General features: G+C 37.0%; 1 protein-coding gene across 3 annotated transcripts in view; it reads left to right on the plus strand.

The window, feature by feature from the left end:
• The window catches only part of GTDC1 (glycosyltransferase-like domain containing 1), a 308918-nt gene that overhangs the window by 267119 nt on the left and 27443 nt on the right, over positions 1 to 14356 (plus strand). For 2 of the 3 annotated variants that reach the window (XM_011988703.1, XM_011988705.1), the window contains exon 9: positions 11127 to 11236. The exons of the other annotated variant lie outside the window; for it this stretch is intronic. In XM_011988703.1, the coding sequence (XP_011844093.1) occupies positions 11127 to 11236 (110 nt within the window). The remainder of the gene's footprint in view (positions 1 to 11126; positions 11237 to 14356) is intronic. 3 annotated transcript variants of the gene reach the window in all.

Below are 14356 nucleotides of genomic sequence, written 5' to 3' on the forward strand. Positions count from 1 at the left end.
GTGTTAGCCAGGATGGTCTCAATCTCCTGACCTTGTGATCTGCCCGCCTCGGCCTCCCAAAGTGCTGGGATTACAGGTGTGAGCCACCACGCCCGGCCGTGATTCGTTCTTAATAACCTGAAATAATGAGCCACAAAAAAACTGGGGTAACAAGATTTGGGACCGAACTTTTTAGTATCATGAAAAGGACTAAGTAGAGTAATAGAGATTTATCCCATTTGTAAGAATACAGAAGAGAGGAGATATATAATTAATTCTGTTTATAAAATGAAAAAAAATACAACATATGTAGCAACAAGAACACGTCATTTTTGCAGGTCGTTATAGAACAGACATTCCATATTGTGTTCACCCTTGTCCACAATCATGGCCATAACAATCTGGTATACTTAGCAGTTGCTGCTGAGTAAGGGAGACTGTCTCTTCTATGAGATCTCTGTGTCAGCCAAAAAACACAGTAGTTTCATATGGGTCTAGAAACAAGACATAAAACATGAAATACACAGAATTTCAGCATTTTTCTTTACATTGGAGGGATTTCTTATTAATCACTCTGTCCATTTCTATTTTAACATTTTTTAAATCAGAAACAAGTTTTGGAATGGGTTTTTCTCCTCAAATTAAGATTCTTTCCCATCTGATTGAAGACCTTGTCATTTCTAGACATGACAAAATGTCCACAACCGAATATGAAAACCTGTTATTAAGAATTGAAATGCATTTTGATGAACGGCATCTAGTAATTCCAAACCATGTTTAATTCTCCATTTAAGAAAAAAAAAACATGGTTCTTCATGTCATTTCATAGACCTATCCTACCAAAGTTTTAAAAATATAACTCTCTATTCAGCCATCATTCATTCATTCATTCTAAAGCTGTATTTTGAGTACCTGCCAACTTCTGGAGTCAAAGGGTTTCTCTGATATGTTGGGTTTTCAGACTAATTATAAGGAGACAGCATACAAATAAATATGAAATAATATACAAGAACACATTCATGAAATCATCAGTAGTATATGAATGTTAGTGCAGGAGTAAATCAGAGTGATATGGGATTTCTCAGGGATGACTGCAAGTAAAAAATTTAAAGTAAGCAGTGGACAAGGAGTGGCAGAGAAGAGAAGAGGATGTGTTTCAAACACAAGAACTATGGGCAAAGGAGCATGGGGTTGCAAACAGCACAGAGGGAGAGGATGAGAATGATGGAAATACTTCAAGTCGGATAGGGCAGCTTCATTTCGCTTTAATGGTTTCTAGTTAGTGTATAGTTAAGATATATTAAAGGAAAATCATGTTGGAAAGGATAATGTAACAGTCTTTTGGAAGCTGGATTGGCAAAGGGAGTCATAAGCTCAGCAATGTTAAAGTATGAGGTGAAAACATTGTACTATAAAAATGGGGTTCAGCACACAAATCTTAAATTATTTATGAAAGAAGAAATGACTAGGTTGGCGATAAGTTGATTAGGGACAGCCGTTTAGTTTTTAAGTGTTATAAATGAGTTGTGATTGACATCAAGTGAAGATTCTCTATATTCATCTGGTTACATAAATAGCAAAATACACACAGGAGGAAGGAATACAAAGATGAGATTCACAGAGAGTTGATCTAGATTTAGAGTCAATTCAGTTTGCTGACTTTTTAGACTATGTGATAGACAGGGGAACCAGAGGTTAAACAACATGATCTCTGCCCTGGAGGAACTTAACAATGTAACAGACATGAGTAGGTAAAATTTTAAAAATGGGTTAGTTCCAAGAGATCATGTCCTTTGCACAGACATAGATGGAGCTGGAGGCCATTTTCCTCAGCAAACTAAGGCAGGAACAGAAAACCATACGTTGCATGTTCTCACTTATAAGTGGGAGCTGAACATTGAGAACACATGGACACATGGGGGGAAACAACACGCAGTGGGGCCTGTCAGATGGTTGGTAGGGGAGGAGGGAAAGCATCAGGTAGAATAGCTAATGGATGCTGGGATTAATACCTAAGCGATGGGATGATCTGTGCAGCAGAACACCATGGCACACGTTAACCTATGTGACAAACCTGTACATCCTGCACACGTACCCCTGAACTTAAAATTTTTTTTAAAAAGCACCTTGTTTTGCTGAAAAAAAAAAAGAAAAAATGGATTCGTTCCAAAAAGAGGATGAGCATGATAGGAATGGAAAGAAAGAGGCCTTGCTGAGAGATTTGGAATGACTATATTTATTAGGTAACAGGAAAAACAGAAACTCCAGAAAAGAGAAATCTGAATGTTACAAAAAGAGCTAGATGTCACTTTTAGTATTGTTTGAAACATCAAAAAATTGGAAACAATTTAAGTGTCCGTTAGTAGGATAATTACTTTATATAAAAACTATGAGATGTATTAGAACTATTTTAAAATGAGATATCTATATGTGCTGATGTAGACAGATACTCTGTTATATATTTGGTGAAAATGCAGTTTACATGACTGACATTGATCTCGTTTATAAAATGAGGAAGGTATTGTAAAAATAGGCTTATACAAATCTATATGTTTGCATATGCATAGAAATAGGTCTGGAAGCCTACTTACCAAACAGTAGTTGGTAGTGGTTACACTTGAGGAGTGGAATCAGGCAGGGTGAGGAGTGAGAGCTTTGAGTGCTTACTTCATTTATTTCTCAATTATTTGGATTTTATTACAATGGGCTTGCATTTTGTTATAATTGAAATATTTATTAAATAATTATAGATTCACGTGCAGCTTAAAACTAAGAGAGTCCCCTCTGGGACTCTGATAATACATATGTTGGATCTTCTGTTTTTATCCCATAGGTCCCTGAAGTTTGGTTCTTTTATTTTTTTTTTAAGTCTGTTTTCTTTCTGTTGTTCACATTGTATAAATTCTGTTACTCTCAAGATCACCAATTCTATCCTCTGTAATCCTTTTTCTACCACTGAGCCCATCCAGTGAGGGTTGTTTTTTTGTTTTTTGTTTTTTTTTCTTTTAATTCTGTTACTGTATTTTTCAGTGCTATGATTTCATGTAATAGTTGCTGAGATTGAGCGCTTTAGAACATGGTTGTAAGCTCCCTGGTTGTCAGAGTAAAGCAGGAAATAAGAATCATACATCTTCCTATCCAAGAGGTAGAGATACAACAATTCTTGCAAACGTCAAAGAGTTTCTTAAACTGGACCTTGGGAGAATGTCTAACTAGAGGAGGTGGACTGGACTACTGGGGCAGCTCTCAGGGTAACTAGCAAGTAGTTTTAAATGTATTTCCTACATGTTTCTTGTAAGAAAACAATGTTAAATCCAAAAGAAAATCCAAATGATTAGTCAGTTTGAATTTACAGCCCCGGTTACCACATTTGACAAGGAGAAACTTGATTACAGAAAATGGGAAGACTTAGTAATGAACTGGAGAGAGGAGAGTTTAGTTTCATAGAGTCTCCCCAGTCTGAGAGGAAGTAATTACATACATTGTGCCGTGTTTAAATTATGTGGGATGGTGACTGCTGCCTAAGTAACATCCCAGGAGTAGGGAAGACTCCATTCGTCTTAATTAAGACACTTCATGGCCCTCCAGTTCTTTGAGGCATGGGTTTCTACAGGCTTACTGGCCAGAGTTGCAGAGAAAGGAAATTCATTGGCAAGTTAGACAGCTGAATAAAAATGACTGTATACAATATCCAGTGAGATTGGAAATCCTGTTGAAAAGAAACAACCTGGGGAGTCTAAGCTTTTAGCAGTGGAGGGATTTAGAAGAAATCTGTTGTGGAGTGGACCTAGTGGGAAAAAATGATTTATTGAAGATGGTTCTCACTGCATGGCCTGCAGGATGGAACAAGTGGGAAGATTTAACTGGGGAGAAGGTCGTTAGGTTGTCATTGTAATGCAGTATTTGAAAACCAAGCAAAGATCATTTCTAAGCAAACAGATTATAGTCAATGGTGTCAAAAGTAGGAGAGAGCATAACAAGCATGAGAATGAAGGAGGGCAAAGGTGGGAATTGGTGTTATTAGAGAGCACTTTCATCCAAGAAAATGAGAATGGGAATAGCAAAGCTATAGAGAAAACCCAGGAGATGAGGAAAGAGGAACACAGCTAAGATGAAATGATCTGTGAAAAGTCACCCAAAAACAGTACATTATTGAAAACTTTCTTGTCAATAAGTATTATCAGGTAAAGGGGTATTTTGAAGATGCCAAATATGTGAATGGCGAATTGTGGAGTAAGAGGAGGATCACAGACTTCAGGAAGCAAACTGAATATGAGAAAAAAGCAAAATGGAAGATCTTAGATTGCTCATGGACTTTGAATTTTGAAAGACAGACACATCTCCTGCTATTAAAAAGAAAGTTGAGAATATGAATATGTACAGACGGCATGAAACCCTGATACACGTAGAATTTAATTTTTTGATAACTTAATTTCTGTATGATGGCCCATTTCAATATGATGATAGAAATCTCAAGCAGTTCAAGATTCTCTGTCTTCCATTTTCCCGGTCCCCATTCCTCATGGGCCATTGCTAATGGATCCCTTGCTTCTGTCTGTCTGCCTACAGCTCTGTGATCCTTCCATGACACTCACAGAAGCCACACTTCCGCTTTTATACCCACCATGGCTCAGGAATCTCTTGAGGCTGTTTCCAGTACTGTCTGCCTAGTGACATAGACTCAAACATTCACTCTCTAGAGTCGTGCTTCTTTCTCTAGAAGCATAGTGCATGGCCTCTGGGACTCTCAGAGCTCTGTTCTCCTCTGCTTCTGTCCATCAGTCCCTTGTGTTTCTTGCCTGGAAGCAGAGTGGAGGCACGGTGTAGGAGGGTGCATGCTACACTCTCATAGTGTTTTGCCTACTTATTTGTACCTGTTTGAAGGGATTTTAGGTGTTCTGTAAACACTTAAGAAGACTGCTCCTTTTTTTGGTTGAGGGGCTTCCTCCCCCTCTTCTCCATCCCATGTCTTTCCTGAAGCAGTGAAAATAAAACATCTTACCATCTTGAATGTCTTTGGATTCAGGGGAGTAGACCTGGAATAAATTGATTAAAATTTATACCGTTAAAATAACTACAAATACAAAAGATGGAGAGAATGAGAGCGTATTGTATTCTTCAGGGTGCCAGACATTTCTCATTACTCACAACAGACTCTTTAAATGTAGCTTTTGTTAGTTATCCCCTTTTAAGGATGAAGAAACAGGTTGCACATGGTTATGTAATGTATCTGCTGGTCTTACTGGCCTGCTGCTAGACAGAGGTAGAGCCGGTTCTTTCTGAACTGTCCTTTCCACCCTCCCTCAAAAAGCAAAGTTAAAGGGTGGAATGCAGTGTGAACATTTGCAGAAAGCCACATGGATATTGTTGGTCTTTGTCAACTCTAAGTAAATGATGGTGAGGAGCACCTGTAGGGTTAAAGAAAGCGCTGGTCGTAGCCAAAAGAGAGAAAACGAGCAAGAGCAAAAGAGACAGAGAGAAGTTGAGAAATCAGTGGCTAACGAGACTACTGTCTGAATTACGTTCAAAGCACTATGACACAGCACGTGGGAAGCAGAAGCTGCAGGTGTGGAGGGAAAGCAAAACTGATCCCTGGTGTGTCAGGCATGCAGAGAGGAGTGAAGAGTGTGTGGCCCTCGAAAGCATGGTGGAGAAGTCGGTAATTCTAACAGTTAGCACAGGGTGGTAAATAGAAGCCTCATGTTTCTGAATAAGGAACACATCACTGGATTTGGAGGTGAAGTGCTATTTCATAATGGGAGGTAAAGATGAAGTTTAGCAGAATATCAGAAAGGTGAAGAAATTTGATACCATTGTGTTGGAGAGACCATAATTCCATATTGCTTCTCCATATCTTTGTTGCCATCTATTATCCAATGAGTTTGAACCTCAAGTAACAAGAAACTAAAGAATGTTTATGATTTAATGATCTGGAAATGTTACTGTGGGCTGAAGGCACCAACTCTTGTTTTTCATCTGATTATATGTGGGAAGGAAAAAAAAGTCAAAAACTGCCTAAAAGAAAATGACTTCATAGTGATTAGATGTAATTTCAGATGCAGACTGAGTCTCTTCTGTGTGATCATAAATGAAGGAATAGTTATATTTGTATGACCACTTGGTTGAGAGGCTGAAGTAAGATTATGATCAGGTGCTTAACATGGAATCTGGAATGTAACAGGAGCTCTATAAATGTAACTCGCTTTTCCTACACCTTCATTTATTCAACAAATATTTATAGAGGAGCTAATTTTATGCCACAGATAATGTGTTAGGATAGGACACATTATGCTGCAGTAATGAAGACACTCCCCCACCCCAAATCTCAGTTGCTTAAACCCAACGAAAGTACATTTCTCTCACCTACTCAAAGTCTGCTGCATGTTTAGGTGGCTTTACAGGGCAACTCTCCCCCATGTGGCCACCCAGACTGCATCACTCTTTAAAATTAATCCTCTAAACACAAGACATCTTAAGGTCCACCACAGCAGAGAAATATCTAGCCAGAACTGCTTTTAGATTCTTTTGTCTGAAAGTGGCATACATCAACCCATTGGCCAGAAGTAGTCCAATGTCCTTATACTACTGGAAGAAGATGAAGATGGAGTCTTCTGTGTGCTCTGAAAGAGAGAATGAGTGGATATTGATGAACACAAGTAGTATCTACCACTATTTAGCTAAGTGCTGGGTCCTTAGTTGTAAACAAAACAAGTAACATTTATCCTTTCCTGATGGAGCTCTCAAGCCAGAGTGACATGCTCCTGGGAACACTATAGCATTCATAAAGAACGAGTGTTCTGCCCAAGCAAGGGAAGAAACTAAAGAGACTGTATTCAATATGTATAAAGTTATGTGGAAAAATAGGAAAGGGTAACAGTTCAGTGTAAGTGACAAGTATGGAGAACTTAGAAATCCTCAATAAATATTTACTGAATGAATGTTAAGTGATGAATAAGAAGAAATTTAGCTCTAAGAAACTAAACTGGAAAAGCAACAGAGAGAACAGATATAGGAATAAAAAACACATGGAAACAGTTTATGCTTTTCAAATGTTCTGAATAATATTTGGGAATAAAAGCTGTTCTTGCTGTATCTACTGCTTCCAGTAAGCTTGAAATATTTCTGCGCTGGTCTCTTCTGCCATAGTGGTGGTGCAGAGGAATGAATTCCCAGCCAGACTGTTTCATTCTTACCTACTCAAGAGTATGAAAATTGTTGGGAAGCTTGGACTCTGACTTATCCTCTGGAATATTTTGTGAAGACTTAAATTGTCTTGATTGTCAGCTGTCAAATGTATAGGGATTATAGGAAAGGAGGATTTATGCTGCTGTAAATACTGAAAATGTTACAGGGCTAAGCAAAAAGTCTAGTAATTTTATGGTGGAATATTAGAGATGGATAATTTCTTAAAAGCATTAAAATGATTTCTATAAAGATGTTTATTAAAGAAAAAATAGAAAACATGCAAAAAAAAAAAAAACACAAACGTAACAACACCTAAAGATAATTTCCAATAACTTTTGGTATACCTATCCCAAACTTTCCTAGACATACACATTCATATGTCTTAGAAAAACACGTCACACAGATCATGCCACTCTGTCATCTCCCTTTTACTTTACAGTATTTCTTGAATATTTTTCTACTTCAAGAAGTATATTTATGCAATATTTTTTAATGGCTGCATGGTATTGCATCATATATGTGTGTCAAAATACATTTACTTATCATTCCATTAGGTCATTTACAGATGGTTGCTATTGTAAACAATGCTGTTATGAACATACTCTAGCTGAATTTCTGTGCACATCTTTAATTATTTTATAGAATAACTTTCCTAAATTGGAATGACTTGGGGAAAAGTCATGTATATTTTAAGGCTTATTATTTACATTATCAAATTACCCTTTAAAAGATTGTTTCAGTTTACATTCCTACCAGCAGTGGATGAGAATAAGAGTGTTTAGGAGCCCATAAATCTACAAATATGATTGTAGCGAATTGGGCATACCATTGTACGTATGTTTAATATTGATAGCTGTTAGCAGAAAGAGGCACTCAGTATATTATCTTTAAATCCCACATTCTACGTATTGAATGCTTTATTCTAAAATCATATGTATGAGAGTTTCACATTAAGTTTTCTAGAAAGGAATTTAAGACAAATTCACATATTATGCTAAATGGGTTCATTAATGTCATAGGCTCTGGGGTAAAATCTCTGGATGATCCATTGGATAGCTAGAATGAGTTCTTTACTAAACAAAATATATTGAGCTCTGCCATTGAGTATCATCCGTGCCTTGATATATGGCTGTAGCCAAATATTTGTGTGTATATCTTTAATAATTGAATGTTAGGCAATTTCTCGTTTTTCTAAAAAGAAAACCCCAATTTTTTTTTCCAACTAAATTGATTATATTAAAGTTTGCATGACATAGATGAAATAAATTTGTATATTTATAGTATGTAATTTACTAATTTAGACATAAATAATACTTTAAATGCATAATACTTATGCAATAATACTTTAAATGCATACTGTAAGTAATAATTTTTAGAAGTATTGCTCTTTTCCCACCCTTACATTTCATGAAGCAGTTTTGGTCCAATTCCCCCTTCCATGCATTCTTGACCTCATAATGGTGGCACCTCTTCAGGCAACTGGCCTGTTTTTACCACCTGTCATCTGGAATTGAGTGTAAGTAGCTTGGGGTGCAGGACTTTGTGAAACTGTATGATGGAAATCTTTTCCCCAACTATAAAAAAAAGAAGAAAAAAAAAAACGCACTTACTACTTATCTCCAGTAACCACTTAAATCTGTTACTTTTTTTAGTGATTTTTAAAATGCTTGTTTTCGACAACATCCAGCACTTAGAATTGTTAGGTCATGTCTCCCAAAATAATTACCAACTCAATATTAAATTCCTTTGTTTCTGTTTTTACCAGTCCCATCGAGTGAATGATTGCTAAAACCATCCAAAACTCTCATCAGTTGTTTCAGGCTAATCCATGTTCCCTAAACAGTACTTTGTTTGAAATAAAATAATTGAGAGAGTGCCTGGTATTATGAGAGACTTTATAAGGACTTTAGTACAATATGCCTCTTTTTCTGAGGGATAACGTTGGGAATGAAAAAATCTCACCTTACATTCAGTCGTATATTACAGTTTAAACAAAAAGAGGGGATTCACACAAATCTCTTTTGTGTTCTTATGCAAAGTAACTATTGAATATGAAAGCTTTTGTCCACCTATAGGAAATAGCTAAAGAATACAGCAGGATTGTAATACATTTATCTTGTATAAAAACACTGAAAATTGAGGTTTATAAAGCCTGCTGCTTTGAAAATATTCACACTGGAATCTTTTCAGAACTACAGCTCTACCCAATTAAACCTCCTCCCAACTCCAAACCTCATCTACTTTTACTTTAATATCAAAAAATAAAAATAAAAAACCCAGCCATATTTAGAATATAAGGTCTCTTAGGTATCCGTAGCCAAAATTTTGGAACTCAAAATGAAAAATTTAGAGAACTGAATGGCTAGATTTCCCTATGGTGATACTCCCGCTTTAAGATATATTATGTTATTTCCAATCTTTTCATCTAAGTATTTCCTAGAGAATCAGACTAAAAGAACATTTTATAGATTAGGTAGGTGGCAGCTATTTGATTGATATGGTTGAAGATGGCATATGGCATATTCTTTACTTTCAGACTGTTTTGAGTCTTTGTTCTTGCCCATAGCAGTAGTATCTATGAGAACTATCCAGAAACTTCCCAATGGTACATGTATGTAAAACACATCATCTTATAAAGCAATGAACATTTTACCATTGCATTCTTTATTATTTGAACTAAATCAACCTGAGAGATATAGAACTTAAATGGCTATAGAACTCTAATTGTATAAGATATTATAATTTCATAAGATTATAAATGCTGTTTGAAAATGTTAATTAGAAGATACATTTGTTTTAATTCATGATACTGAAAATATTGACTGAATTGTGAATTAACACATTTAGGGTTGCAGATGTCATTTTCCTGAGATTTCCTGAATGATGTAATTTTCATATTTCATATAGCAGTTTGATCAATTTACAGATTTATTTTACATAATTAGTAAACAGGAAATTCAATTGCTGATACATAACTATTTTTCCATAATGTAAAAAAGAAGTTAAAATTCTGAATTATAAATAAAAACCAAATATTTTGAAGACATCTGGTCCACATCTGTCTGAAATAAGATAATTTAAAACAGTGTAATTAAATGCAAGAAATACTGAAATATTCACACCTTAGGATGTTTAAAAAAAAAAAAACTCACTTCATTTTGATGTTATTTGTTGAATTGTAGAATTTTTTTAAATTTTAGTGTCCTTTAGCCTCTCATTTTGTCATTTACAAAGAAGACTGACAAGCTAAACAAACAAAAAACAGTCCATGTGTTCCAAAACCTCTACTAAATGAAAGAATTATCTTTATTACTATTCTTTTGTATGTGCATAACTCCACTCCTAAGTTAATACTCAGCAGACATAGACCCAGACCTACCTCCTTTTGATGTATTTATAATTCTCCATTCAATTATTTAAAATGAGAGATTAGTGAGAGGGTCTCTAATCTCCCTAAATTGTGCGTTCCTTGTGGGCACAAAGGAGCTCAGTAAATGTGAGAGGAAGGTATTCAGACCTATGGAAATGAAAAGCATCGTTGGTACATTCTTATGATCATTGGAGAGTCAGCCTTTGAAGATTGGTCTTTTCTTAAATTAAAAAAAAAAGTTTATTTTTAACCTTTGTTAAGTAGAAAATTAACCATTTTAGGGAAAAGTAAATACACTATACTTTCTGTAGTCTAGCCTTAAGATGTGAAAAGGCAGATTTCTCCTTTAAGGCTGCAGATCCTTAAAACTTCAATAGGTCTGGGTTCTGATCATAAGAGACAAGTTTGTGGACATGAAAACACTGCTGATGCTATAGTGTGAGGTTATAGGAAGAAATCTCCGCTTGGATACCAGAGGCTCCCCAACCAGCAATAGACCATGAAAAAAATTGATACTGTAGGAAGTGAAACCACTTTTCCTAACACATGCCCTGAGGTTAACACAAGTTATATTTCGTGTGTTTATTTCCAGGGAGCATGATAAAGATCCAGAAAGCTTTTTTAAGGTATTAATGCATCTTAAAGACTTAGGACTCAATTTCCACGTGTCTATCCTTGGAGAAACCTTCACAGATGTCCCAGGTACCTCTGTTGAATTTTCTAATGTGTATTTTTATAGATGATATAAGCTCTACAACGTAAGTATTAATTTCCATGTTTGCCTTTGTTAGAATTATCAAGATGAGCACTGTTAACCAAAAGATTATACGATGGCATTAAAGTCTGATTCAATTTAAAAAATACATAAGTAAGCATTCTTTGATTTAAGTTGAGAATGTGAAGTCATCTCTTTGATCAAATATAGTTTGTACAATGCATCTTGATGTAAAAAAAATATATTACTTTAGGCATCTTAACACTTAAAGAAAGTGAGAATTTGTAATTGGATATATAACCTCTCACCTCTGGGGTCACTGGTTTGAATCCTGCTCACATGGGTATTGGCTGAAATACATTAACATCTGTTAGGTGGCCTATGTAAAGCATTTTGGCATCTAACTTGTAATATGGAATGGACTGTAGTCCATGTCATAGTTGTCATTGGTTCGTGCCTTGTTTATTGAACTTGAGAAAGACAAAAATCAGAAGCTGATAGCAGCAGATCCTCTCTTTATTAATGGCACATGGAGCCTTTTCGAAGAGCCATTTCCTTCACCCTGCATCCTCACTGGTCACATTTGGGTCAGTAAAATGAGGATTCATAAGCATACAAGTTATACAAGTATTCATGTTTTTTAAGCTTTGGGTGTTCAGCATTATTTGAAAAATCAAATGTACAAGCAACAATATTTCAGAAGTAACAAGCCATTGTGCATTATAACTCCTAAGGAACATCTAAAGTTTACTTTCACTTAGCAAGTGCTTCTTGATTCTAGTAGTGTCAGGAACTATACCCAGCGTGCATCTCAGTAGCCTTGTCTCATATGGCTCATTGTCTGCCCTCTGCAGCTGTGGATACTGACCTTTTCCCAGTTCCCCTAAGACACCAGGTTTCTTGAGACCTTTGGACGTTCGCCTGTTCATTTCTATTTCATCCTTTTGATCTCAGCTCAGGGGCATTTTCTTTTGCTGTGAAGCTTTGTCATGATTTCTCAGCACCCCATACTTTGTCTTCATGGTACTTATCTCAGTTATAAATTTATATATGTATAAATTTTTTCATCTCTTTCATGCATATGCACATAAGCACACATGGCCCATACACACTGGAATGTAAATGCTATGAGGACAGGGACTGTATCTGTCGTGTTCATCATTGTACCCCAAAGCCCAGTGCAGTGCTTGACACAATGGTGGAGCTCAGTGAATATTTATTGGACAAATAAGTAAAAATAATGCAAACTCCCTGCTCTCAAGAAATTTATCATTTTTTTTTTGAGAAAGGAACACTTGTGCCTACACATAGGCAACAGAGGGTGAAACACAAGGTAATACAATTATACAGTTATCTAAGCCACACAGGTGGTTTTGAGTGTTAATTGAAGGGCTGGTATTTGAATAGCCAGAAAAGAAGGATTAAGTTATTCCAAAAGGGGAAACAACATGGGCAAAGCACAAGAAGTCAACATTTTGGAAAAGGTGATTAAATGAGAGAAAAACTTCAATGATGAGTGCTGTGAGGTCATTAAACAGAACAGGAGATTCTACATGCAGACCTTAATAAGGAAGTTGGTATGTGCATTACACGGGTAGGGTAGGGCCCACATGTGAAGGAGCTTGATAACCAGAGTAGACTGGGCAAAGGTAAGGAATAGGGAGCCTAGATCTTGAACAGGGAAGAAATATGATGAAACCTGGATTTTAGGAAGCTGTGTCTTGCAATGATGTGTAGACAGAATCACAGTAAGACCCTCTGGTAGTCATCCCAGTGTGATCCTATAAGGTGCTGGCAGAGAAATCAGTGAGAGGGCTCTATGAGAGGGATGTTCTCAAGGAAAGCACAGAAGAGAATTTGATAGATGGGTGGCTGTAGAGAAGGAAGGAAAGAAAAGATCAGCTCATTTGCAAAGCTGATAAGTTCAGTTTTGTTTGTACCAGCTTTGAGGTGTTTGTGGATGGACTGAGAAACGATGCTGGAGGAAATTCCCCCCATCAGAAAGCTTCTTAGCTGGTTTTACCACTGGGTACTTTCAGGCCACCACTACAAAGAAGACTCGGTTTTTACTCAAAAGCCTAAGTTTTGGGATTACATCTCTCCTCTCCCACACATTGACCTTGAGCTATTTAGAGCAATACGGAGGGTTGAAAACAGGATGTGGAGCGGTTAGGGGTCCAGGTACTTAGTGCTCAGTAATTACAGGTGACTAATTATTGTTCACTTTGGCTTCGCTTCCACACATACTTACTGAGCACTGTGGAGGGGGCATTCCACAGTGAACAGCGCTCAGTTTCCCCCTCTGGGATCTCTGTCTAACTGGGATGCTGTGAAATACACAGGGAGTACTGTGAAAACCCACAGGAAGGGATAGCATATTGTCTATACATGTGCTTCTGTTACTCCTAGTAGCAACAGAGATTTTCTTCTGCCTCAGCCACTGGTTCATCTCTACCATTTCAAATGTGTATTGACTCTTCACGACCACGGCACTTCACCTTGCACAGAGAAGGAGCCCGGGTGTGGAATGGATGAAAGAGCTGGTAGCTTTCCAGGTTGTGCCCTTAGAAGGCCGTTTTGCTGGTCTCTACAACAAAGGCTTCCTAACAGGCCATTCTGTGTCACTTCAGCCATTATTGTCACCCCTCTAGCTTATGTAACAGATTCTTAGATAGCATTTACTGTATTCCATGTGTTGTTCTAAGCTGTTCATGAATATTAACTCTCTAACCCTTTATAACAATCCTGTTCAGTATTGCTATCTCCATTGTTTCCCAGGTGGAAAAACAAATAGGCCACTCAGCTAGGCAGTGCTTTAGCCACTGAGCTATACTGCTTTTTCATGTTCTTTTTTTCTGACCCAACTGTTTCTCTAACTTTAAACATTAATTTTTCCCCCAGCTCACCATTCAGCACTCCTAGTCTCTTATCTAGTGCTTCCACAAAAAGAATTACCTAGCTGGCATGCATTTCTTTGTCTGAGATCTCTTTGGGTACTACATTAGCATTTCTGGCCGGGTGCAGTGGCTCACACCTGTAATCCTGGCACCTTGGGAGGCCAAGGTGGGTGGATCACCTGAGGTCAGGAGTTCAAGACCAGCCTGGCC

This window comes from Mandrillus leucophaeus, unplaced genomic scaffold (genome assembly GCF_000951045.1).
Source record: "Mandrillus leucophaeus isolate KB7577 unplaced genomic scaffold, Mleu.le_1.0 Scaffold336, whole genome shotgun sequence".
Classification (NCBI taxonomy): domain Eukaryota; kingdom Metazoa; phylum Chordata; class Mammalia; order Primates; family Cercopithecidae; genus Mandrillus; species Mandrillus leucophaeus.